Source organism: Somniosus microcephalus, chromosome 4 (assembly GCF_052327205.1).
Source record: "Somniosus microcephalus isolate GS21.2 chromosome 4, FLI_Smic_1.0, whole genome shotgun sequence".
NCBI classification, from domain to species: Eukaryota; Metazoa; Chordata; class Chondrichthyes; order Squaliformes; family Somniosidae; genus Somniosus; species Somniosus microcephalus.
Genome location: NC_140990.1, coordinates 258,426,022 through 258,453,314, shown reverse-complemented (window position 1 = coordinate 258,453,314; position 27,293 = coordinate 258,426,022). Strand labels below are relative to the sequence as shown.

Sequence of the window (27,293 nt, the reverse complement as noted above, 5' to 3'; positions counted from 1 at the left end):
TAAAATCAATCCTATTGGGAATCAACTTTTAAGAATCAGCTTTTTGAAAATGTGCAAATCAGGCAGTTATGATTTTTTTCTGTAATGTTGAGATATTTAAGAACTCCCATTGAAAGGTTTACATTAAATAGTTTCTTCCATTATGCATTTATTTGCTAAAATTGAAGTATTAGACTTTAGTAAATGATGGGCTCTTTGTTGGAATTGTTTAAATTGGTAATGGAATGCAAAAGCACAATTGTACACTGTTTTTTGCAGGACTTTCTTTGAAAATATGCAAGTGCTTTATTCAATTCAAGTAAAATTATATTGTTTTAATAATTGTTCTAAATGAAATCAGGGAAGACAACTAACCTTTTATGGCAGGTACTCTAATATGGTACGATAGCAAAATACTGTTGGAAATCCGAAATAACAACAGAAAACGCTGGAAAAACTCAGCAGGCCAGGCAGCATCCATGGAGAGAGAAACGGAGTTAACGTTTCAGGTCGATGACCTTTCGTCAGTTCTTATGAAAGGTAATCGACCTGAAACGTTAACTCTGTTTCTCTCTCCATGGATGCTGCCCTGGCCTGCTGAGTTTTTCCAGCGTTTTCTGTTGTTACTCTAATATGGTCAATGGATCAAGTTAGGTGATTTGAAAATGTAATCAATAATTTCTAGTCTTGCTGATAGTTTTTCAGAAACCTAGTACAGTGGAAGGAAATTGTAGTTGATCAAGTGCAACATGTCTAAGCCTAAAAAGCATTGTAGTGCATAATCTATTACTGCAATCCTAACCCGTGTGTGCATTCACCAGTTGGTTTGTTCATAAGAAATGGTCTTTTGATGACAGTGTTAGAGGATTACCACTTGGTTGCTGAAATTATGCAGTGTTTTAGCATTGAGTGGACCACGTTGAACAGTCTCTTGGCGTAGAATGTAGAAGATCAGCCATAAATTATTGAATGGCGGAGCAGGCTCAAGGGACCATATGGCCTAGTCCTGCTCCTATTTCTTACGTTATGTTTTCAAAATGCCTTCAAAGTATAAATGGTTATCTTTTTAACATTTGTTATTTTATATCACTACAATGCATTTAATTCTGTGATAACATGCTGGGTCATAGAATGTGGGGACAGGTGTTCAGACTCACAATTCCTGATCTCAGCTAGGTTGTTGAATGAAGAAATTGGATGTATGTTTGGTTTTCCTGCTCACATACAACTCTTAGAGGTCAGTTACCTGGCAGCTTTAGCAAAGGTGAGATGTTATTGGTAGGTACTTTGTCATTAAAAATTCTGTGGTTGCAAAATGACAATTTTAGTAACCTTTAGATGTAATTCTATATTAAACTGAGCCTATCTCAGGCTTCATATATATGTGTGTGAAATCAAAATAAATATTTAGTTAATGGATATTAATCTAAATCTTCTAATACATATTTTCAACAGAGTGAAGGAGGCTTCCCTATCCACTGTATCAACCTCTATTCAAGAGGCAACAACGACCACCCCAGTGGAGGTTATTGAGAATGAAGTTACAACCACTGATGATAATGAAAAGCAGCAAACATTAGCAGTTGAGCAGCCTGAGCCTGAGCCTGTAGAAATCATTTCTCAGCCAGTAGAAGAAGTGACAAAGCAGGAGATTCAAGAAAAGTATGCTTTAACTTTCTCCACATGATTGTAATCTAGCTGAATTGTCTAACATTTTGCAGTTTATCGTTTTAAATGTATGATTGAAAATGTACCTTGCTTAAAAACAAAAACCTTATTTATAGATTTATGCTACAAATCAATTTTTTTTTGTTCAATTTCTAAAAAGTATTTCTGTGGCTATGATGTCTCAGTGGCCGACTTGATTTCTAGTTGTAATGCGAGGCTTATTGTTCAAACAATAATAAATCAACCATATTAATGTAAAATGTCTGGGGGTGAAATAATTAGTAAATTCAGCTAATTCCCCCATGCTTCAAAAATGTTCTAAAATTATTTTAAAATAAGTTGAGTGTTTTGTTGTAATACTCATTTCTGTAACTTATTTTTCCTTAGTGATATTCCAAAAAAAGAGGAGGAGGTGAAAAAAGAGCCCGTCAGGAAAACTTATACCTGGAACACAAAAGAGGAGGCAAAACAAGCGTTTAAAGAACTATTAAAAGAAAAGGTATTGGTTGAGCAATGGTATTTTAATCATTTATAAAACTTAGTTATCTGTAACAAGCTCCATCTTTTTAAAACATGTACATTTCCATTTAGTTTTTTCAGCGAGCTATCTATTTAGTCTCACTCCCCATAGTGCTGCACATATTTATTTTTCAAGTATGTATCCAATTCTCTTTTGAAAGTTACAATTGAATCTGCTTCCATCACCCTTTCAGACAGTGCATTCTAGATCATAACTCACTGCTTAAAAAAAAAAAACACCTTTCCCCCTCCTTTGCCAATCATCTTAAATCTGTTTCCTTTGGTTACCAACCCACCCCACTGTAGAGGAGAATGCACCGTGAGCGGGGAAATATCGAATACTAGATTGAAGGAAGTATAAGTAAATCGCAGTCTCCCCTGGAAGGAGTGTTTGGGACACTTGAATGGGAAATGATTGCATATCCTGTGCTTGCATGGGATGATGCCAGGGGAAGGAGAGCAGGTGGTAGGGGTGATGGAAGAATGAACTATGGCATTACAGAGAGAACGGTCCCTTCAGAAAATGGGACACACCCAGTCAAGGATTCTGTTTCCCCTCACCGGTGGAGAGGATGCTTCAGCTGAAGAAAAAGTACAATCCAGAAACTCTGCAGCGGATGTAATGGAGAGAGAAAAACTGGGAGAAAGGAATGAAGATCTTACAGGAACCGGGGTGGGAAAAGTATAATTAGGTAGTTGTGACAATCAGTGGGTTTATCGATGTCAGTGGAAAGATTTTATTTTAGAGTCTAACAGTGACTGAATCAGCATAGGGTACACATTTTTCTGGCTTTGAACACGTTACAACAGTTGGAACTCGTTGACTTAATCTTGTAAAATAAATTACCTTGCAGCCTCGGGTAGTTTCTTGGATCACTTTAATTTCTGCTGCAATGTTCTCTTCAATAGTCTACCCAATTTTTTAAATAAATAACATTACGTGCCTATAAGTTAGAGAATTAATTAAAATTCTTGCCAGTTTGCCAGCAGTATTGAGTAATCCACTTTCAGGTATAGTAGATCGTAGCGACATAAAATTCTTTATTTATATGATTAGAGCTACCAACAACAACTTGCATTTTTATAGGACTGAATACAAGATGTCATATTAAAAATGTACAATGGTCTGATTAAACCCCACCTTGAGTACAGTTTTTTTGGCTGTTGAGACATTCAGCCCTGGAGGCAGTGCAGAGAAGAACCATGAGGCATATCCCTAGTGCCAAAAGGTGAATTTACAACTAAAGACTGGAGAAACTGGGGCTCTTCAGCTTTGAAAGGAGCCATCCTGAGAGTAGATCCTGCAGATTACATGAGATGCATGTATTCAATGCCATACATTAGGTTAATCTGGAGTACTGTTTCAAGGTATGACAGGAAGCTAGAACAAGAAGGCATAAGCTAAAATTAGTGAATGGGAAATTTGGGAATTGTTAGCAAATAATTTTTCAAACAATAAGAGATTGACACTTGGCATGAGCTTCCAGGTAGGCGTGTGCAGCCAAGCATTATCGACTTATTTGAGAAACAGATGATGTAATGGGTGGGGAGGAAAGGGGTAAGATTTTCTTTATTCTGGATGGATGAGCTAAAATGGGATGAATAGCATCCCTCATTTGTATTTATCTTGCAATTTGTAATTCAACCTAAGCAAGCAGCTGGGGAGAGGAATGGAGTCAGAGGGTAAGGGTAGTGTTTTTGGAAGATAGATGCAGTTTTCCCAATGTTCAGTTGGAGAGAGGAATGGTTTATCCACAACTTGTTTTCAGTTAGACATATAACTTCAGTAAAATATTTGCATTTAATCTCAGATGTTACCTGTTTCTTTAGGGTGTTCAGTCTAATGCCTCTTGGGAGCAAGCAATGAAGATGATTATAAATGATCCGAGGTATAGGTAAGTTTCAAAACTTTTCGATTTAATCTTTTGTGACCCTCTGCTCAATAAAATCCTAATTAAATAGCTGCTTTTTTTTAATGTGTAACTAAATGAAAGCAAAGCTATGTGACTTGCAGTGGAAAACTAAAAAATATATTTTTAAATAAACCAAAATGGTCAGAGAAAAGAATATATACATACATTTGTGAACTTCCTGAGATTTCTGTCCCACGGTACCTACAATACATTGACATATTCAGGTTGTTGGTACAGTTATGCACACACAGACCCACACTTTTTGGGGGTTCAGAATTTGATGTCATTCCTCCAGTTCTGCTGGGTCAAGAGGATTCTGCCTGCCTAGATTGTGTCTCAGGTTAGATCATTGCCCCACATGGGGCTATAGGGGCCAATGAAATGGAAGAAAATCTTTGTTGGCCGGTGGCTATGTTCCAAGTTGCTTTGTTCTTATCTTCCTGGAGGCAGTCTGGGAATGTGCTGGGATGTTCTAGCTTCCAAGAAAGGACTGCGGGAAAATCCTGTGCATTACCTATACCAACTGGTGTTGTTTTTCTCCATAGGAGGGGAAGGAAAACATCATCTTACAGCTGGCAGTGATCGATACACTAGGGATATTGCTAATGGTCCTTGATGCACTAGTGATATTGCTAGTGGGGCATGATCATCAGTGTGTCAGCCCAATAGGCACAGGTCTAGGTCTGCAGGAATGCTGTATTGTGTTCTCTGTGGCTTCCCAGACTGCTGTCTAGAACAGCTGAATGTGAGGCACCAGAACACGTGCATTTATGTGCCTTTTAAATTGCAGCCCCTCCAGTAGTTATTCACCAGGGAGGGGTGGAATTTATTGATCATCTGTGGGGCACACTTTATGTATTACCCTAAGCCATGTCCTACATTTGCCTATAGTTGTGAGGGTCTGTTTCCATAACTGTCTCCATTCTTCCTCTGTGGTGACCAGGGTCTCATTCCTAGGCCCCTCAGGCTTCCTGTGTTGCCTTTTGATCTGGAGAAAGAAAGAAAGACCACTGGACATCCCAAAGTGCTTTACAGCCAATGAGTGTTGTCACTGGAGGCTAGAAATGTATTTGTGAGCAGCGTCTGTTGGAAACAGTTCTGCTATGGCGGAGGTGCCTCACGTTGGAGTTTTTTCAGTGTGGTCGAGTCCTAGGGAAAGTGTTTAATTTGGAATTATTGTTATTAGTCATGTCAGTTGAGATGAAGTATGTAGATAATGTGGCCCTTGTCAAGGAGTTGGTCCAGCCTGGTGATGCCTTTCTCATGGCAGGTTCAGAATCCTCATATGGCGAATGTGGCGAGGAGTTCTCTGGCACCAGATTGGGGCGAAAGCTGGTAAGCCCTGGGGGGGGGGTTGGAGTTGTGTAGGGCTGATTGCGTTACGACTGTGAGGTGTTTCCTTGGCATTCTCTGGGCTATATGAAAGGCAGGCTTTGTGTTGGGAGGGTGGTTGTTTTGGAGGCACTCTTCTCCATACTCAGCCATGAGTTGTGTTGTCAGTCTGAATTCTAGGTCATAATACTCTGGAGTTGGACTGTCCAATAAATGCTGAGATTAAGACGCTGAATCCTCCTTTATATTTGGGGACTTCAAGATTTTTGTGGCATATTTTATGGCATCTTGCCTCCCATTCTTCCTATGCCTGTTGAGATCTCTGAATTACTCCGCTGGGATCTTGACTAGCAGCATCTTAAACAGGTAGGGGAGAGTATTTATTTTTCTTTCTCCTACTGTCCTCATGAGGGACATGTGCAGTTGTTCCATCTGTCAAGGTAAGCATACATGATGGTGGGTTGGAATTTGTTTTTCTGTTTACGGGCTAATGAGTTTGTGAGTTACTGCTACTCATTGGCTTACGCTAGCTGTTGAATGCTTAAAAAAAAATTTAAGAGCTGCTGCTCAGTTGTTTGTGCCAAGCAATCAGAGAGAATGTAATAAAAATGAAAGATGTGACCAAGCCATTTAGCATGTACAAGGAGGAAAAAATGTAAATGTTGGATTTGTATAACATGCTTATTTTAAATGAAAACCTTTTGCAGTTTTGTTCCACTTGCCTCCAGTCACTGTTTCTTAATAGAAGAAGTTCATTTTTTTTGTTATCAAGCTATGAAAAAAATACTATTACTAGGTTCTAAAAGCAAATCCATATATTGGTCGAAAGGTGATACCTTGGAGTGTATTAGGGTTACAGCAGAAGCTCCGAGGGAAGGTTAAGTTTTCAATCTTGAAAGTTTATCACAATTAGTACCACATTAAGAGAACAACTTAAAAATTAATTAATTTAAGCAAAATACAGTACTACGGATGCTGGAAATCTGAAATAAAATCAGAAAATGCTGGAAATACTCAGCAGGTCAGGCTAAACCGTCATAGCTTGATAACCAAAAAATATGAATTTTCTCAATTAAAAGCCTGCTGAGTATTTCCAGCATTTTCTGCTTTTATTTAAAATAAATAAACTTGTTGGTTTGAACTTAAAAAAAAATATGAGCACTAATGGCATGGGGAAACGTGGTGTATGGATATCTAATTAACATGCAAATGTTATATTAAAATCATTAAAATACACTACATCAACGGCTGTATGTGAATTTAATGTTTCTTTTTCTCTACCCCCTCCAAACTATCAACTTCAGTTTACCAGTTTGATTTCTTCTTTCTCCACATAACATCAACTTATTTGGATACCTTTTCAGTTAATTACTCATTTTCAATCATTTTGTTTTTGCCTGATACTATTCATTTTTTTTTTACTAGAGATGTTTTAAAATTTTGATGGTAAGAATCACTATTTATTTTTTAGTGCTAATGTGGCCAAAATATGAAATGTGCTGTTTCAATTATTTTGCAGTCTTGGTGAACTGGTTTGTTAAACTCATTGTTCTGGTGGTATCTTGTATTTTAATTCCTTCACCACTGTTTGCCAATTGTAACTAACCTTATTCTTTGAACCATGCAGTGCATTACCAAAACTAAGTGAAAAGAAGCAAGCATTTAATGCATATAAAATACAGACTGAAAAAGAAGAGAAAGAAGAAGCCAGGCTCCGCTACAAAGAAGCAAAAGAAAATTTTCAGCGATTTCTTGAAAACCATGAAAAAATGACATCTACTACCAGATACAGGTACAGTTACTCTATCACGATTATGTAAACAATTTATCAAATATTGTAAGTTATAATGGTGATCCTACAGATGAGTTCTATTCTGTTTGCCATTTTTACAGTACTGTTCAGTTCCTTACCCTGAATAAGGCGCATGTTTTTTGTAATAAATTCTGCTTTGTAATCTTGTTGACAGTGGTAATGAAGATGTTTATTCCCCTGTGGCGAAGGAAGCTGCCTAATGGTTATGTTATGTAAATTTTTTCTGTGGTTTGGTAATATCAATCCATTTTATATTCACACAAACCAATGGCTTCTGCGAAATCTGTTTATAAACCATTTTTATTAGAATGTCGAGTAAACCTTCACAAAATTGAAAAGTAGGTTAAAGAAAGAAAATTAGTCCAATTAAAATACATTTTTAAAGAAGATTATTCTAAATGTAAATAATTAGTAAATAAATTCCCTAAACCCTCCCTTCATGTCAGCAGGGGAAAATGACAGACGCTGTAGTTGTAATGTTTTTCACCATCCCACATAATTGCCTATGTAACTGGAGGATCATACTGCAAGTAGGCAAGAATATGAAACTGCAGTTATTTCATTCAGTTCATGGTTGAATTGTGATCTAGGTGAGGCACTGGAATTGCTACTTTGCTTGTAGTATATATATTTTTTAATGTTTGACAGTTTCCTGGCAATCAATTTTGGTAGTATTATCAATTCTACTACCAAAAATGAAGAAGTTAAGGAGCACAGTTCTTTTGTTCACTAACATTTATATTAATGACCTAGATGAAGGGACCGAGTGTAATGTATCCAAGTTTGCTGATGGTACAAAGCTAGGTGGGACAGTAAGCTGTGAGGAGAACACAAAGTGGGTGATTTTGCCAATGGGGACGTGATGGAGGCGGGACTGCTGCTTGTCGGGTTTTATTCCCGCCTCCATCGACGTCCAGCCAACCCACGCTATTTTCCCTTGATTGATCTTGTTAAGCCCACCCAGCGGGCTTAGCAGGCTAATTAAGGGAAAGCCGGTTACTGGTGACATCAGCGAGTGACGCACTTTAGGGCTCAAAATAGGGATTATCCAAAAAACTTACCTGTTAACAGGCAGTTAATTGGCACTAATCCCCTTCCCGCCTCCTGGGAAGATGGCACAGAGGCGGGTTGGGGGCGGGATGGGTACCCGCCCCCAGATTCTGCCATTTTCCTGGCAGTCCCGCCTCCCCGGGACTGGCAAAATCGCCCCCAAAGTGTCTGCAAAGGGATATAGATAGACTTAGTGAGTGGGCAGTAACGTGGCAGATGGAGTATAATGTAGGGAAATGTGAGGTTATTCACTTTGGTAGGAAGAATAGAAAAACAATATTTTTTAAATGGTGAGAAGCTTTCAAATGTTGATTTGGGTGCCCTCGTGCAAGAAACACAGAAAGCTAGCATGCAGGTACAGCAAGCAATAAGGAAGGCAAATGGCATGTTGGCCTTTATTGCAAGGGGGTTGGAGTATAAGAGTATGGAAGTCTTGCTACAATTGTACAGGGCCTTGGTGAGACTACACCTGGAGTACTGTGCACAGTTTTGGTCTCCTTATCTTGGAGGCGGTACAATGAAGGTTCACTAGATTGATTCCTGGGATGAGAGGGCTGTCCTATGATGAGAGATTGTGTAGAATGGGCCTATACTCTCTGGAGTTTAGAAGAATGGGCGGTGATCTCATTGAACCATACAAGATTCTGAAGGGAATTGACAGGGTAGATGCTTGAGAGGTTGTTTCCCCTGGCTGGAGTGTCTAGAACTAGGGGGCATAGTCTTAGGATAAGGGGTAGGCCATTTAAGACTGAGATGAGGAGGAATTTCTTCACTCGGAGGGTTATGAACCTTTGGAATTCTCTGCCGCAGAGGGCTGTGGAGGCTGAGTCTTTGAGTATATTCAAGACTGAGATAGATAGATTTTTGGACTCTAGGGGAATCAAGGGATATGGAGATTGGGCAGGAAAGTGGAGTTGAGGTGGATGATCAGCCATGATCTTATTGAATGGCGGAGCAAGCTCAAGGGGCCATCTGGCCTACTCATGCTCTTATTTAATATGTTCTTATAACATTTTGCTAAAATGTCACGTGTTTTACGCTTTAAAGCTCGGGCCAGTGTTTATTTAAAAAATGTGTGTAAATGCTGATTTCATTGCTAAGTTGTTGATGACTACTTGCCACGTGAATGGACCTTCATTACAGGGAATTATAGACCGGTAAGCCTGACATCGGTAGTGGGGAAAATGCTAGAGTCCATTATAAAAGATGTAATAGCAGAGCACTTGGAAAACAGTGACCGGATCAGACAAAGTCAACATGGATTTACAACGGGTAAATCGTGCTTGATTAATCTACTGGAATTTTTTGAGGATGTAACTGGTAAAATAGATAAGGGAGAACCAGTGGATGTGGTGTATTTGGACTTTCAAAAGGCGTTCGATAAGGTCCCGCATAAGAGATTAGCGTGTAAAGTTAAGGCACATGGGATTGGGGGCAAGATATTGACCTGGATAGAGAACTGGTTGGCAGACAGAAAACAAAGAGTTGGAATAAACGGGTCTTTTTCCGAGTGGCAGGCAGTGACTAGTGGGGTACCGCAGGGATCGGTCCTAAGACCCCAGCTATTCACAATATATATTAATGATCTAGACGAGGGAATTGGATGTAATATCTCCAAGTTTGCAGACGACACAAAGCTGGGTGGGCGTGTGTGCTGTGAGGAGGATGCCGAGAAACTCCAGTATGATTTGGACAGGTTGGGTGATTGGGCAGAAGCATGGCAGATGCAATATAACGTGGATAAATGCAAGGTTATCCACTTTGATGTCAAAAACAGGAAGGCAGATTATTATCTGAATGGCAATAGATTGGGAAAAGGGGAAGTGCAACGAGACCTGGGTGTCCTTGTGCACCAGTCGCTGAAGGTAAGCATGCAGGTGCAGCAGGCGGTTAAGAAGGCAAATGGTATGTTGGCCTTCGTAGCGAGAGGGTTTAAGTACAGGAATGAGGATGTCTTGCTGCAGTTGTACAGGGCTTTGGTGAGACCACATCCGAGTGTTGTGTGCAGTTTTGGTCGCCTTATCTGAGGAAGGATGCTCTTGCCATGGAGGGAGTGCAGCGAAGATTCACCAGGCTGATACCTGGGATGGCAGGAATGACATATGAGGAGAGATTGGGTCGATTGAGCTTATACTCGCTGGAGTTTAGAAGAATGAGAGGGGATCTCATTGAAACTTATAAAATTCTAACAGGACTGGACAGACTGGATGCAGGAAGGATGTTCCCGATGGCCGGGGAGTCCAGAACCAGGGGTCACAGTCTATGGATAAGGGGTAGGCCTATGGATAAGGGGTAGGCCATTTAGGACAGAAATGAGGAGGGATTTCTTCACCCAGAGAGTGGTGAACCTGTGGAATTCTCTACCGCAGAAGGCCCTAGAGGCCAATTCATTAAATATATTCAAGAAGGAGTTAGATATATTTCTTAAGGCTAAAGGGATCAAGGGATAGGGAGAGAAGGCAGGAACAGGGTACTGAATTTGGATGATCAGCCATGATCTCATTGAATGGCGGAGCAGGCTCGAGGGGCCGAATGGCCTACTCCTGCTCCTATCTTCTATGTTTCTAAGTATTCTCAGCTTTTTATACTGCTGCCATGCTGATATCCTGGTTACATTAGGAGATGGTAGAGTCTGTAATAGGATTGCATAGAAACCTGTCAAGTATATAAGGAGGCCTTTTTTGTTCTTAATTTGGAAAGACTTTTTTTTTATGTTTAATTTTCATTTTTGAGTTTGAGAAATTATGGCAAAAGTGCAATATACTGCAATTAGAGAACCCATGCATATGTCTTAGCAATTGTAGCAAGTAAAGTTGGAGGCATCTATGGGGTAGAACTTTCGATCAAAAGTTTTAAAGTATAATTATTGTTTAATAGCATGTCACTGCCACCAGGTGGTAGTTGATGCTTGCTGGACAAAATGCAAAGCAACTGCTCAGCAACTGTTGCAGCTCTGTTAAAGTTGACAGAGAAAATCAGTCTAATAAACAAAAACTAGATTTCAGCTTATTCATTACTATACAATTTTTTTCAATTTGCAAGATCCAGTAAATCTTTACTCGTGACACTTTATGCCAGTGGATGGATCTTTAGTGTAATGGTATTTTCTTTGTTGGTATAAATGTATGTGAAGGTATACGCAGAATGGAATTTTAGCATTCTACTTTTGTAGGAAACTGCAATTTTTGTTTAACAAAATGACTCGTGAATGCCCTTGTTACCAATTGATACATGGAATCTTTTTTAGTATTTTCTTTGGGCAGTTACAACCATTGGTTGCCTAGGTTATGGACAATATGTGGCTTGTGTTGATTTTAATTAACATTGCTATAATGCCTTGGCTGCGTACAGTCTTAAGTATTTTTGCATGGGGTAATTGACCTTTTCGGGATATACTTTCTTAACCAGGTCATTCAAATATTCCCTAAATTAATTGATTCCCTCCTGTTCAAATCCTAAAGTGAGATCTGGGTGTAACCAGCCAAATAATCATATTGCTTGGCAGCTAGGTATAGCAGTCCATTTTTCACTGGTGCACCACTGAAACAAAGCAGAAATCTCTCTTCTGAGATTGTCACTCTCCACAGCCAGTATGTACGGCTGAGCTAACAGTGCTGTATGGAGTTGTCATTGCCTAAAAACTGTATCGAGGAAGATTCAAAATTCCCGTTTCCGAAGAAATGCGCCAAGATAAAAGCAACAGTTCTGGTTCTAATTTTATTGAATTGAGGTTTTTTTTTCAAATTGCCTTTTTACTTGACCTCTGTGCAAACTAGCAATTATAACCAAAAATTGGGAGTTTGTAAACCATATTCATTTATACTCTTGGGAGATTATTTTCACCATATTGGTCCAAAATTTGCTGTCAAAGGAATGGCGAGGCTAATGGCGCTCGCTGTTATTTATGTGCTAATACGTCTGCAACTTCAGGCGAAGGCAGATGCGCGATTAAACGTAGAAATCGAAAGTTGCTGTCTGAGATGTCGTTAGCTTTGCAAAAATGCCAACTTGCTGCCTGACTAGGGTTGCGAAGGGGTGGAAAGTTTCTGGGAAATTTCTGGAAATTTTCCACGGGAAGTTTAGCTTGGGAATTTTGCATAATGGGTTTTTTTTGTATTTCTTTCATTTTTTTCACAGGTCCTCTCTTAAAATTACTAACAGAGATGGAATCTTAATTATTAAGGAATTTCTTAATCAATAAATGTTTATCTTACTTGGCTTGTTTTAATAATTTCAAGTTTTGTGTGTGACTGAACAAATGTGTCCTGATTGGTTAGATGAGCGATTAGCTCCCTCTATTGGTGATGTAGCGTCGTGCGTGCACAGGTCATGCTTCCATCACATGGAGCATCGGGAAAAATTTACTCACCCTGTTGCACTCGTGCTGATCGACCACAGTTCGACACAGAGACGAATGCCCTTTATTTCTCTGCATAGAGCAATGCCACGTTTGCTGTCGGATGTGTGGAAGCATTTTACCCCAGGCATTAAAGATGGAAAGACTGTGTACATGTGCAAACACTGTACAAAGCCATATGTAAAGAATGCCACAAAGATGCAGCAGCATTTATCCAAATGCAACAACTTCACTCAAAGCTCACAGCAGTCAGCCCAGAGTTCCTCTGCTTCCATTCAAGAAGATGATGGTTCACATTCAGCATCAGGCTCCTTATCATCAGCAACTCCTGGCCCACTTGGAAGGTTCTTTGATACAATGGATAACCATAGCCAGAAGAATGCAGATGAGTGCCTTGCTTGAGCTGTATATGCGACAGGCTCACTCCTCATGCTCACAGCCAATGTGTACTGGAAGAGATTTTTCAATGTTATTCGCCCTGCATACTGTCCTCCCACCAGACATGCTTTGTCTACTTATTTGCTGGAGGCTGAGTATAACAGAGTCCAAGGAAAGCTCAAAGAAACAATAGAGATGGCAGACTGTGTTGCAGTTATCTCAGATGGGTGGTCAAATGTACGAGGGGAGGGCATCATAAACTACATCATCTCCACTCCTCTCCCAGTGTTCTTCAAAAGCACAGACACGAAGGACAACAGACACACAGGCACATACATTGCTGATGAGCTGGAAGTGGTCATCAGCAATCTTGGATCACAAAAGTTCTTTGCAGTAGTTACTGACAATGCTGTGAAATATGAAGGCTGCTTGGGCTCAAGTGGAGGAGGCCTACCCTCATATTACGTCTATTGGGTGCGCAGCTCATGGGCTCAACCTGCTCCTCAAGGACATCATGAGTTTGAGAACCATGGAAACACTACAAGAAAGCCAAGCAAGTTGTTAAGTATGTCAGGGGAAAACAGGTAGTTGCAGCAACCTACAAACGACAAAGAACAAGAACACCACACTGAAGCTGCCCAGTAACACTAGATGGGGTGGCGTTGTCATAATGTACAACAGCCTTCTGGAGGGTAAGGAGTCGCTGCAAGAAATGGCAATATCCCAGTCTGGGGCTATGGAAACCACCATCAAGAAAATACTGCCGGATGATGTGTTTTGGGAGAGAGTGGTTAGCAGCCTTAAACTACTCTCACCAGTAGCATCTGCAATTGCTCAGATTGAAGGAGATGACGCTGTCTTGTCAGATGTTCTCAGGCTTTTTACTGATTTAAAAGAACAAATCAGCATTGCCCTACCCACATCCCTGCTGCTCAAAGCACAGGAGAAGGCAATTGTTCAATTCATACAGACGCGTCAAGAATTTTGTGTCAGGCCGATTCATGCTGCAGCATACATGCTGGACCCAAAGCATGTTGGGAGACCAATACTTTCTGGCGAACAGATCAACCTCTCACGCCACCTCAATCTGGACGTGGGCAAAGTTCTGGGAAGTCTGGCCACGTTCTCTACCAAGCAAGGTCTATTGAATGGGCACGGGATATGGGAATCATGCAAGTATATCAGTGCACATACCTGGTGGAAAGGACTTTGTGCATCTGAGGCCCTGTCACCCATTGCATCGGTGATACTCCAAATCCCACCTTCATCAGCGGCCTCTGAACGAAACTGGTCACTTTTTGGGAATACGCATACAAAGGTGTGCAACAGGCTGACTAACGAGAGAGTGGAGAAACTGGTGGCTATCCGGGCGAACCTACAACTTATTGAGCCAGATACAGAAATGTCCATCACACAGCTAGACACTGACACACAGGAGGAAATGAACGAGTCAGAGAATCAGGAGGAGCAATGATGAGTAGAAGACTCATGAGTAGAAGACTCAAAGGGACAAAATAAGGACAAATTACAGGCTAAATAAGCTGACGCTCTTTTTATTTTATTTTAGATGGGTCTTTTTTGTGGGGGTTCAATAAAGTTCAAAATTATAACCTAAATTGAAAGCCTGTTTTTATTTGTATGGAACAGTATGTCTATTTTGATGACAAAGGTAATATGAGGGTCAGAGACAAAAACCATCAGTGTGCAAAAAAACTCAAAATTCCCATAAATACCCGAAAATTCCCACGGAAAGTTTCCTCTTTTAAAAATTCCTGGAATTTTGCAACCCTATGCCTGACTCCCCATTCAAATGCATTAAGTGGCATGAAGTTTCTGTACTTGTACTGTAGATACAAAGTAAACTCGCCACAGAAAATTAAGTCAAGTAACTAAATCCAACCTCCCTGGTGCTAAAAATGAACTATTAAATGTGGAATCTCATTCCTTCAGGTTTTAATTGCTGTTGGAGATTTTTTTTTTAAATTTAGAATGAATTAAAAAAAGAATTCTTTGTCCCTTTTTTTCTTAATCCAATCTTTCTTTCATTCTCTACTTATCTTTCTGTACCCGATTTGACAATGAAATCACTCACTCTAATTTACAATTCCTTCTCAGTCCTTGTGCTGTTAATTTCACAATGCTTCAATCTGATTGATTATGGAGATACACAGTTGCTTGCCATGTTCACTCTCATCCCACATGTTCTGTAGAGGGCACTGTGCCATTTCCATCTCGCACTTCCAGCAACTTGCAGGGCAAAACATTGTCACCATTAATTGGGCACCATTTGTTGCCCTGCCACAGCAAATTTTGTGCCATAATTTTTTTTTAAGTTTGGGTTTGTTTTTTCAAACATTCGCCACTGATTTTCTCCCTTTCTTTCCTAAAGGATTGACTCCTTGCTTGGGTACAGATCCATAGGTGCTACTTATCCTCAGGTACCTTGCCCAAGTGTCCAATGTTCAAGTGTGAGAGAGAGTCAGTTTGCTATTTGTCCACAGGGAGCATCATCCCTAAGCTCAAATGAGCCCTCAGCCATGTGCACCCCTAGCAAGAGTTGCTGGATATTAGCCAGGTGTGAGAACTCTGACTGACTGTCCTTTCCTTAACCCAGAGGCACTGAGGCCAATTGTAGTGCCTCTTATCACTGGTTTGGCTGAGATCAGCTAACTCAGCACAAACCGAAGATTGAATGAAGAACCTCCCTGGTCCATACGGCTCAGCTACTCGCTGACGAAAATTGCTGAATCATGAGAGATGTATGTTGATTTTTTTTGTGATATTTATGCATTTTTAAAAAAATAAACTGATTTGTAATGTTCCAGGAAAGCTGAACAGATGTTTGGAGAGACTGAAGTATGGACAGCAGTTCCTGAGCGGGATCGGCAGGAGATCTATGAAGATGTTTTGTTTTTCCTGGCCAAAAAAGAAAAGGTTTGATTATTTAAGAAGTCATGAAATAAGAAAAGACCATTTGACATCAGGTTTTATGCCTTTTGGTTTGTGTATTTGTCTGTTCCATGCTTCAGTGATCAGTATAGTCAACTTTTACCTGATTTCAGGAGCAAGCAAGGCAACTGAGAAAGAGGAACACCCAGGCACTGAAGAACATCCTCGACAACATGGCTAATGTAACTTACTGCACTACGTGGTCAGAGGCACAGCAGTATCTAATGGATAATCCAACTTTTGCAGAGGATGAAGAGTTGCAAAGTAAGTTAATGTGTCAGAGCATGTTGCAGATTGGAAGAGCTGAGAGTAGGGATGTACAATCTTTTGGAGCAGGGTGCTGGTTTGACATAGCACGACCATTGTGTGGGCCATATATGATTCAAACACTTTGGGGGCAGGCAGAATCCTGATTTAAACAGTCACCTTTTTTTGAAGAAAACATTTGTACATCGCACATCTCTTCGCAGTGTTTTGCAGTTAAGATCTTGGTTTCATATTTACAGCAAAATATAGTTATTGAACAATCATTTGTCACGTAATAATATAGGTCAGTTTCTCTGTGAAATCTGAGCTTGCTCTGCTTTACAAGAGCTTTCATTCGTGTTGCAAGTTTTGTCATGGTCAACCAAAGGATATCTTGCAGGTGTTCACCTGTGAGGCTTGAGCAGAAGTGGGACAGCTGCAGGTTTGTTTGCACATAAATGTGCTGCCAAATAAAGACTGCATGCATGGCATCATATAGCTACAAGCACCTCTGGCATGTACTCTTAGAATGCTGGCACACCCACCACATCGAGCCTGCTCTTCAGATGGTCATTGTGTATTGTGTTGGGGCCTAGTCAGTTCCATTTCAGTCCATTCATTCCATTTCAACACCGACAGTAAGGGCATTTCTAAACAACTCTGGCAATCTTTCATAGAAGTGTTGACAACGGCTGGTAAATTCAGATGCTGCAGTCTTCATCCTTGATTTGTAACAGCCGCAGTACATCTGCAACACAAATGATGTATTCAATGTTGCCTTCACCTTTAGGGTAACAGTCGTTCAGAAAACCGCACAAGGCAGCATAGGCTTTCATCAGTTGCCATCTCTTTGACAAATGCCTTGATTCGGTGTCTCTTCTCAAGCACGGTTGCAGCACCATTAGTGGTCAGGCTAGTAAGCTTGGCCTATGGTTGTCTTTTCCAGATGCAAGAAGAAACCAGGTTCTATTAAAATTAATTGAGTTTCTTTTCAATGTGGGACTTATATCAACATATTTAGGTTGATTTATACCTTTTCTGGTTTGCATGCTGATCCAAACAGCAGTTCTTTGATTGTGTTGAAGGAATCGTCAGTTCCATTAACAAAAATGAGCAACTGATTAATGTCCATGTCAGTGTTTTCATCCATAGCAAGGTTGTACCACACAAAACTCTGGACCTTTTCAAACAGTTGTCTTGTGAGTTTCTTAAACTGTTCCATTCTTTACTGAATTCTTCTGTGATGAGCTAATCTTGATGAAGAGACACAATTTCTGCCATGGTCTCCATGCACTGCTTCACAAAAGTACCATGAGAGAAGGGCTTTACTGCCTTTGCAATCATGTTTGATGCAACAAAACCAGCTAGGGCCATGTCCGCTGTATGACCCTTGGCATGCGAGGAAACACGGTGCTGCAGTGAGATACTTTTTTTAATTAATTGTCCTTTCCATGGCGCAAATCTCCCTTAAATACGCTCAACTTAGCCTTGTATTTGATCTTGTTCTGCTGTCACAAATTGTACTCTTAACTCCATACATAGTTGACAACACAAAGGCCCTTGCTGCTGTGTTGCACAAAGAAGTGCCAATTTACCCACCTGAAAGATGCAGTCCTCAAAATCTGTTTTACTTAAAGTCCTGCGTGACATTTAAACCTGTCGATATAGCTTATAAAAAGTAGCAATAGGATCTTCCAGGATTTTGTTAATGTAGAAACCATTCCTCTTTCCAATGCTCACAGATTCAGCATTTCACAATGAACCGTTTGGCAGTTCAGGTGTTTTGCAGTCCAACACAGAATTATAACATGGAATAATTAATGACAGTGGTAACAGTTTCTTGTGATTCACATGATTGTCCTGTTTTTTGGGATCTTGTTTTATTAATATTCTTGATGTACACTAGAAATATAATCATGTAGTAAACTTGAAGTTTTAAATTTCCATGTGACTCTCAAAACCTTTAGACAAAATACTTGCAGAAATCAGTGTTGGCAGAACACTTCTCGCTGTTCTACTTTTATACACGTACATGAAAAATCCAGCCCCCTCCCCAAACTAAAAATTCAGGTCTACCAAAGACTATAGATCCAAGCTCAAAACTCAAAATCTCACCCCACCTACCCCCATACACAAAGTCCCTATACTTAATTACCATTTTGCTTTTCAGTTCCTGGTCTGGTTTGCTCCCTCCTGCCTGCTGTCCACTTTTGCAACTTGGGCTGATCTGACACCATCGGTTCCCTGCTGCTCTTGATATACCCACCATTCCCACTGCGCTTATCACCATTGTGTTCTCCATGTTTGTCGGGGCAAGTTCATCAAAAAATTTGTAAGCTGGGAGCTTCGGCCTCTTTTAAATTTCCCGGGCCTGGACAACTGGTCATGGTTACTTTCTAATTGATGCGGAGAGGCTGCTCCTTCATTGGTCTAAATGCACCAATCAGAAAACAATCTTTTCTAATGCTCAGGAAGTTTAAACCACTCAAGTGGAAAGTCTTTGATGCACACAAGCACATAGATGGAACAAGGGAACTGTGGGCCAGGTGAAAGGAACCTGCAGGCTGTGTCTTGCACATTTCTGGCTTAAAACAAAAGATTCAGGAAGAAACCTCCCAAATACGATTTTAGTTGTTCACTGCTGTGCAGTATTTATCTCTTAAAGCTGTGTTAATTCATTCCAAACCTGAGATTAAGATTTATAACTGGATCTTCAGAGGACTTAAAAGGTGGATAATTTTACTAAAATCTTTGCTTTTACAAATGATTTAAAATTAAATACTATCTACCTCCCATATAATGCATTGATTTTACATTTGGCACAAAAACTTTTGTTTCATAGATATGGATAAAGAAGATGCACTTGTTTGTTTTGAAGAGCATATAAGAGCATTAGAGAAAGAGGAAGAGGAGGAGAAACAGCGAGGTTTGCTTAGAGAGCGGAGAAGGCAGCGTAAAAATAGGGAGGCTTTTCAAGTAAGTGATAAATTAAGTCAATTTACAAGTAATGCGATACATAATGTTGATGTAAGATTTTTTATTCATTATTAAGTTACTAGTTAAGAATATCTCAACAGTTCAAAGTGACCAAAAAAGCCATAAAAGCAACTATTTTTTATAACAGTTACATTCTTTTTTGTATATGTTGAGTTGTTTTGGTTGTTTGCACTCTGGATTATTCGCCACTGAAACGTTTTTAAACTTACAAACATTTTATGCATTGAGTGCTAATTGTAATTTGCAATCAGTAATTATCATTTATTTTATTAGATGTGTTAACTTTAAATGTATTAACCTACCTCAAAAAATAAATGGATAAAATAATTGTTTATGAAACTTTCTCAAACATCTCATTCTTCAAGCTCCAGCTTAAAATGGTAGGACATCAACCTCCAATAAAGTATAGCCCACAATCCCAAACCACGTGTCACAATATATCATACCACAGCATCTAACTATATTGTAGTTATTCCCTTAAAATGGTGTGTACTGTTTCATACTATCTTAAAGCAGCATTGATTTGTGACATCTTATCATTGAATGCAAGAAGAAAATGTACTGAAAAGTATAGTTCTTAATTTTCACTTTTCATCTAATATTCTTGCAGACATTCTTAGATGAGTTGCATGAAAGTGGACATTTGCATTCTATGTCTACCTGGATGGAATTGTATCCTGCTATTAGTGCTGATATTAGATTCTCCAAAATGTTGGGACAACCTGGTAAGACTACTTCAGTTTGCCCCCAATCCCCATGTTCTGTTCATGTCTCTACTGTATAGAACAAGTTACAGTTATTCTCATATATCCATATAATTTTCTATTCGTGTGTTGAATTCATGTTTTGTCTTTAGGATCTACCCCACTTGATCTCTTCAAATTTTATGTGGAAGATCTAAAAGCACGCTTCCATGATGAAAAGAAGATAATAAAAGATATTTTAAAGGTAAATGCATAGCATATTGAGTTTCATATATGAAAATATGCAATAGTGGATTAATAGCTTTGTTGTTATTTGTTGCAACTTACAAAACATAGTGAAATTGTGTAGCTTGTTGAAATCTGCAATTGGCTACTGGGAAATTCTAGGTCCTTATTTTATCACAAAAGAACTTCAACAGGAATTTAAGCCAAGAAAATCAAATACTCGTTGGGGAAACACATTGTGATCCTGTAAGAAGCTTTATAAATGTTATAACCAGCAGTGTGAGATGGTGATCACACGCTGAGGCTGACAAAAATACACTTGTGATCTCGGTACCGGTGATTTAACTGTTAACCTTCCTTGTGGAAAGATTAATCTCACAGTGCTGCTGATGACCTATCTTCTGTGTATATGTGTAATTTGGTTGAGTAGTCATTGGATAAATGTTTATATTTGTAAAATTCGATCTCCACCTGCACTCCAGACATTTCATAGATGTAACCCATTCAACAAATTTCAGTTAAATTCTAATGGAACAAAAAAAATGATTAAGACAATATAATCATTACAAAGAAGTATTGAATGTTATGATTTTTGTAATGTATTTTAGTTATCTTTGCTAAATGTTCCTTGAGCAATCATGTGATACAACTGCTCTGAAAGTGAGGTGATCCTAAAAGAAATGACGTGTACTATTTTCCCTGCACAGGATAAAGGTTTTGTTGTAGAAGTAAATACTACTTTTGAAGAATTTGGTACAGTCATTAGCTCAGACAAGAGAGCAGCCACACTTGATGCTGGTAACATTAAACTTACTTTCAACAGTGTAAGTATCTTTTTTTTAATTGTTTAACTTAATGTGCTGAAGTTCACAAAACCTGATGTTTCCCAAAAGTTGACCGTCTCACAGTAAGGACTTGTAGAAAAGGTATCTCAAAATCATGGGTAATTTCTCTCCTCCTCACACCCTACCCAAGTGCTCTACCTTAATTCCCTCCCTCCCTCCCACAAAGACCTATCCTGAATACTCTGGCTCTGCTCCCAACTTCTTGATAAGATCTTCCACAATCAATCCAATTCTCCTTCCTTCATTGCAGAAGGCTTGAAGTCCCCGCACTACATTCCCTGTTTCTGCTTCTCTCCAGAGTCCTGTACTCTACTCACCACCTTCATGCTATGCTCCCCAGTCCCCTGCTCATTCCCTAGCCCTGTATTGCCTCACTCCTAGCCACTCTTAACAGTGCAGATTCCCTCACGTTCTCTTGCTGCAGCTTCATCACTTCCTCATGAATGGGCAGAAATCTAGCTCAGAAATGACAACAGAAAGTGAAAGACAAATGAAGAGCTAAATAGAAAGAGTATGATCCAACCAGAAAGGTAGTTATAGTGAGAGAGAGACACCATTTTTTAAAAAATGATTATGCAAGCAATACCACAAAATATCTTATTTATTTATCTGCTATGAAGAGTTTTCTTGTATAGTTTATATAATTACAATAAGTGCCCTTATTGGTGCTCTGTAAGGTTTTCTCAATTGCGTACACTTTTTCTAGAGATTCTTAGCAATCTACTGTTGTTTCCATAGTGATATTCAATGGTGATAATTAACTGAACATTGCCTTATATGATCTGTGATAATCACTTGTGATTTATGATAGTTGTTAGAGAAAGCAGAAGCTCGAGAACGTGAAAGAGAAAAGGAAGAAGCTAGAAAACTAAAGCGCAAAGAAACTGCTTTCAAAAGTATGTTAAAACAAGCAACTCCTCCTCTTGAGCCAGAATCAAATTGGGACGAGGTATATATGTGTTAATGCCTTTGTAAAGCATGCAACTAATTTTAGATTTATAAATGTAATACAGTCCTGATACATTATACTTTTTTTGATTTCCAATAAATGTGTTTGAGCTAATTGAATCTCATAAGCTAATATTTTCCTTTCAGGTCCGAGATAGATTTGTAAACGAGTCTGCTTTTGAAGACATTACAGTAGAATCTGAAAGAAAAAGACTTTTCAAGGAATTTCTACAGATTCTTGAGGTAATTATGGAAAATCTTAAAGTAGGAGTTACAGTAGCATTGCTTTTAATTGACATTGGCCCAGAATTTGCGGTTGTGCTGATGGCGAAACAGTCAGCATGTGCCGTCATTACTGTGCAAAACTGACAACTTCTGGCATCCGCACATGCACAGTTAAACGCAGAAATCGAAAGCTGCTGTCAATGATACCCTGCTCCTCCACAGGGTGCGCTGTTGCAGTCTTCGCCGATGCAATCAACACAGAATCAATTATTTGATGTGAACGTTAACTTTTTATGCATTATTCTCGCTGTAAAAACCATTGAAAATGTTAAGCCTTGTTGAATGATGTGTAACTGAGGCTTTTAATGGCGTACTAAGTCATAATTACTGCCGAACAACCTCTCTGGCCCTGAAAAACTAATTTTATAAGTGTGGAGTGTCATTCCTTCCATTCCATGATAATTAATTTAAAATAAAAATTCATTTTTATTTTTTTATTTTTAATTTATGATATTTCAGCTTCTACCTTAATCCCATGTGTATGTCCCAATCTTCATTTCGCTCTCTGTAAAATGATTTAAAAATGAATGATAATCCGTGCTTTTTGCTTCCTGGTTTGCTGTTTGAGAATTCTTCAATCTGATTGGCTGCTCGAAGACACCACAGGTCCCCTATAGATCCCACCAGATTGAAACTGACGACGGAATAGGGGAAATTGGTGCCACAAAGCCTGCTAAATCTTTGGGCAGCTTTCTTCGAGGTCAGCGGCGAGCACTGTCCCTTCGCTACTGACTGCAAAATCCGAGCCATTGATTTCAGTGTAATCTACCTATTGCTTTAGAAATGGGGCATGGGTTATCAAAATTATTTTGACAGGATATGCAGTGATGTGCAACTGCAGTGCAGTAATTGACTTCAAATGTGTACCACATTTTTAACTTTCATCAATCCATCTTAAACCCAGAATAAATCAAATTAAGCAAAAGTCAAGTTACTTCAGATGTGGAGTTCAGTTTTGCTGTCATCCCTAAATTATACATACCCATTCTTCATTTTGTCTGCCCCTTCTCCCTTCAGACACACATTTGTTTTGCTTATTAAAAGGATGTGCCGAAGATTAACTGCTCATGTTTGGCCAATGTTTCAGCTCAGCTCAGCTCAATATTAGGAGCTTAGAATAAACTGTCTTGCCCTATCCATTAATCTTACTCCCCCCGCCCAACCAACCCCCCCCCTCTCTGCAGAGAAGCTGAGCTGCTATGCTCAGACAGTCCTTACTGAAGGACATTTGCGTTCTGATAACTCGGCACGTTATGTCCATTGAGCAGCTGAGCTGTTCTACAATTTGCCTAAGCACCGTTGTATTAGGGTGAGGGAAATGGGTTAAGATGATCACTGCTGAAAGTGCACGTGTGTACACGTTGGGTGAGGGGACAGGACTGGACTCCGCTCTGATCCCGGTTGCGTTCAAATAATCTGCGAACACTCAGTTGAGGCTCACGTGTGAATAGTGACTACTCGGGCGAGGTAGTTGACAACAAGCAGCACCCATGGATCTGTACCCCAGCAAAGGAATCGTTGCCTTGGCAAGGTTAGAAAATTGGTAGAATTTTTTGTTTTTTAAATTGACAATACATGCCACTATTTTGATGAAAAGCAGGGGATTTCACTCCAGTGTCCTAGCTAACATTTATCCCTCAACCAATATCACTAAAACAGATTAGCTGGTTATTAACACACTGCTGTTTGTGGGACCTTGCTGTGCGCAAAGTGGCTGCCGCATTTCCTACATTACAACTGTGACTACATGTGAAGAAAATACCGCATTCACTGTAAAGCACTTTGGGATGTCCTGAGGTTGTGAAAGGTGCTATATAAATGCAAGTCTTTTTGTTTTCAAGACAATGTTGCACCTCTGAAATTTAAGGAAATCTAATTCTTGTAACTCAATGAGAACACAATAGTCAGTATTTGTTTTATTGTTATTGATATGTAAACTGGTTTATTGAAGAGAAAATTGCCCTGAAGATTTTACTAAATATTATCATAGTCTTCACCTAAAAAGAATCATTGCAGAATTTATCAAAATACTCTTAATTTCTCCTGACCTTGGTTTTTAAGTTTGTGTGATTTGCTTTTCTCTTTGCACAGTTTCTATCGGAGGCTAGCACTCTGAGCCTCTGTTGTCAGAAATAGTTCATCTGTTTTGTTGCACAAGTATGTATATTTTGTCAGCTGTATGTCATCCAAGTTTTTCTTTTTTTTTTATGCAATAGCACGAATGCCAGCATCACCATTCAAAGAGCAAAAAACATTCCAAAAAGTCAAAAAAGCATCACAGGAAGCATTCTCGCTCTCGTTCAGTAAGTGCTTCCATTTTGATTTCTCAAAATGTTATGGTATGGTGAACTGTTTGATACACAGATTGAACACAAACCTATTGATTTTGTTATATTTTGGTCTGTAAATTTGAATGTTGTTTTTAGTCAACTGTATAAGCAGACACTTTAGCCCTGATTTTCCACTGCCACTACCTGTCAAGTTATACTAATTGGGGACAGTGACATTGGAATGCCTGTCTCAAACAGGTTGGCGCTTCATAAAAAATACATTTGGGGCTGGGATGCCCTGCACATCATTTCCTGGTGTTCAGGTGTACAAGATGTCAGTTCTGAAGAATGTGGAATGGGCATCCAGGGTTGCTAGGGAATCAACTGTGGCTGTTGCTGATTTAAATGACACAGGTAAGTAAATTTAATGTTTGTCAATTTTGGCCATTTACCATTTGTTTTTCTTCTGTCAGTTCTGTTCGCATCAGCTTATGTGCTAATTGTTCAATTCCACCCCTACCAAGCACTATTACTGGCACTAATGGGTATCCCAATAAAACTCCCTCTATCTGAAGTGTTTAGAAGAAGAGGAGAAGCATCCATCGATGGACATCAAGCCCCGGAGGAAGTGCTCTTTGCTCACCCAGTGGTACCCTGGCACTTGTGAAGATGAAGTGCCTATACCTTGTTTTGGCATACAGTTAATGCATGCAAAGTAAGCTACAACAGCAAACTCAAAGGCACCACTAAGATATGTGAATGCCAAACTAATGTTAGATGCCTCCATGGAAGCACCCAGCTAAGAATTCAGATCTGCCATGGATACCTTCTTCGGTTCAGTGGTTCCAGTCGAACCTTGCTCAGCATCTTACTTATATAGGAGCTGACTCGCACTGCCCTGTATTTACTTGTGTGGTAGCAGGACCCGGGAGTGTAGCAATGAAACATCCTTGTGATCTGGATAAGAGCCAATGTAGGTTAGTGAGGTCAAAATCCTGGAACTCCCTACCTAACAGCACTGTGGAAGTACCTTCACCACATGGACTGCAGCAGTTCAAGAAGGCTGTTCACCGCCACCTTCTCAAGGGCAACTAGGGATGGCCAATAAATGCTGGCCTTGCCAGCGCGCCCATGTTCCATGAATTAATTTTTTAAAAGGGTGCTGGGTGATTGGGACTTGGGGGTGGTAGGGAATGAAATATGGGTAGTTTTGGATGAGCTATTCCACAGTAAGATGAAACATACAGAGTACTGGCTATACTTAGAATTGCTTCGTTCAATTAGTACAACTTGTATTTAGGTAATGATACAAAATGGAGAACGTGCAACGCTACCCCCATTCTGGTGGGTCGTCTTATTTAATGAGAATAATCTCTGCACCTTGTCCAGGGTAGAACCTCTTCCCTTACAGTCTCCTGTCTTTTCAGCCTTTTCACTGTTCTTCACTGCTTGACTGCATGTGCTGGCCTGATTACAAAAACCAGACTGCCTTTGGTGTCAGTGTCTCCTTTTTTTAAAAGCCTGACTGCAGTTACGGCTTTTAAGCACCAGCGAGCGAAGTCCACCAAACTAACTTGGCAATGACCTCTGCTGAGTTCAATTGAAATAGATTGTCGCAGCAGAAATGAGTGTGAACATTGGATTCAATGATAAATGATCTTTTATTGTCCCTGCGATCTCAGGTTTCTGATGCCCCATCTGAAACATAATACATACCTGACAGTCCTGCTGCTCTGTGAATTTAACCCCTTTAAAGCACGCTTTAACTTAAAAATAAATAACTCCTATCCAGATCCTTCTTGTGGAAAATTGGCCAAAGAGTCCTGAAACGTGACATACCCCAATCCTATTTCAGTGGCATTAAATGAAAGAAGGCACACTAGGGTATTAAACAGCCAGCCTACTGATTGGTTGCATTACAGGGTTTGGATCATCAAAGCGTCAAATGCAGAGTTGTGCTTTTTGCAGCAATCGTGCAGTGTAGGGCCTGGCGCATCCAGGGACTGTGGCCTGAAACTTGGCTCCACGTCCTTGTAGTCACACTGACCTATGAAGATGGTGCCATGGCACCAAGGCTAGCCTCCTCACATATATCTCATACAGCATCACAGTCATTTCAGCAGCCATTAAAACAGGATTAGCTGTGAGCCTGCTCCAACACATGCCTGTAGTTTTGTGGCTGTTCTTTAGGTTTGATTTTTATTCATTCATGTTTTCCCTTTTCATCCTTGTCAAAGACAGCTAAAAGATTAAGATACTTTCTGAGCCTTTCCAAAGGCTTAATGTAACCACTCCAGCCTAAACAGTGCCAGAAAATCTAGCCTTCTATCTCCGTGTCCTTGCAGCTCAGTTGATAAGTACTTGTATTTAATCCTGTAGGCCTCTGAATCAGAAGATGATGATTATCACCATTCTAAGAAAAAGAAGCGTTCCCATTCAAAATCCCCTTCAGACCGATCCTCTAGTGAAGAGTCAGGTACTCTAAACCTTGCTAACGCTTTCATGTATAAACTTAAATTTTTCAGTCAGCTCAGGTTTTAAATATTTTCTCTCTCATATTTAGAGCGAAGTTATAAAAAGTCTAAAAAACACAAGAAAAAGGGCAAAAAGAGAAGACGCAAGTCTGTAAGTCTCAACTGCATTTAGATTTTCTTTAATTTACTAGTATCTGTAGCGATGAGTGATTTAATATCAAAGTACTGGTTAGAATTTGGAACCCCTAAATCATGTCTTCTGATAAGCTGTTCCTTATCTCAGCTCTACCCTTCAACCTTTCTCTGTATGGTCACTGCTCTTCTGAATTATTCCTTCAAAG

General features: G+C 39.6%; 1 protein-coding gene across 5 annotated transcripts in view; it reads left to right on the top strand.

Annotated features, from left to right (window-relative positions):
• prpf40a (PRP40 pre-mRNA processing factor 40 homolog A) overlaps positions 1–27,293 on the top strand; it is a 49,285-nt gene that overhangs the window by 18,176 nt on the left and 3,816 nt on the right. For 4 of the 5 annotated variants that reach the window (XM_085986301.1, XM_085986304.1, XM_085986305.1 and 1 more), the window contains 15 exons: positions 1,435–1,641; positions 2,035–2,146; positions 3,997–4,061; positions 7,039–7,203; positions 15,835–15,943; positions 16,072–16,222; positions 19,047–19,180; positions 19,812–19,926; positions 20,058–20,149; positions 20,838–20,954; positions 21,787–21,924; positions 22,071–22,166; positions 24,425–24,511; positions 26,858–26,954; positions 27,042–27,103. In XM_085986301.1, the coding sequence (XP_085842427.1) occupies positions 1,435–1,641; positions 2,035–2,146; positions 3,997–4,061; positions 7,039–7,203; positions 15,835–15,943; positions 16,072–16,222; positions 19,047–19,180; positions 19,812–19,926; positions 20,058–20,149; positions 20,838–20,954; positions 21,787–21,924; positions 22,071–22,166; positions 24,425–24,511; positions 26,858–26,954; positions 27,042–27,103 (1,747 nt within the window). The remainder of the gene's footprint in view (positions 1–1,434; positions 1,642–2,034; positions 2,147–3,996; positions 4,062–7,038; positions 7,204–15,834; positions 15,944–16,071; positions 16,223–19,046; positions 19,181–19,811; positions 19,927–20,057; positions 20,150–20,837; positions 20,955–21,786; positions 21,925–22,070; positions 22,167–24,424; positions 24,512–26,857; positions 26,955–27,041; positions 27,104–27,293) is intronic. The other variant, XM_085986306.1, reaches the window with a different exon arrangement.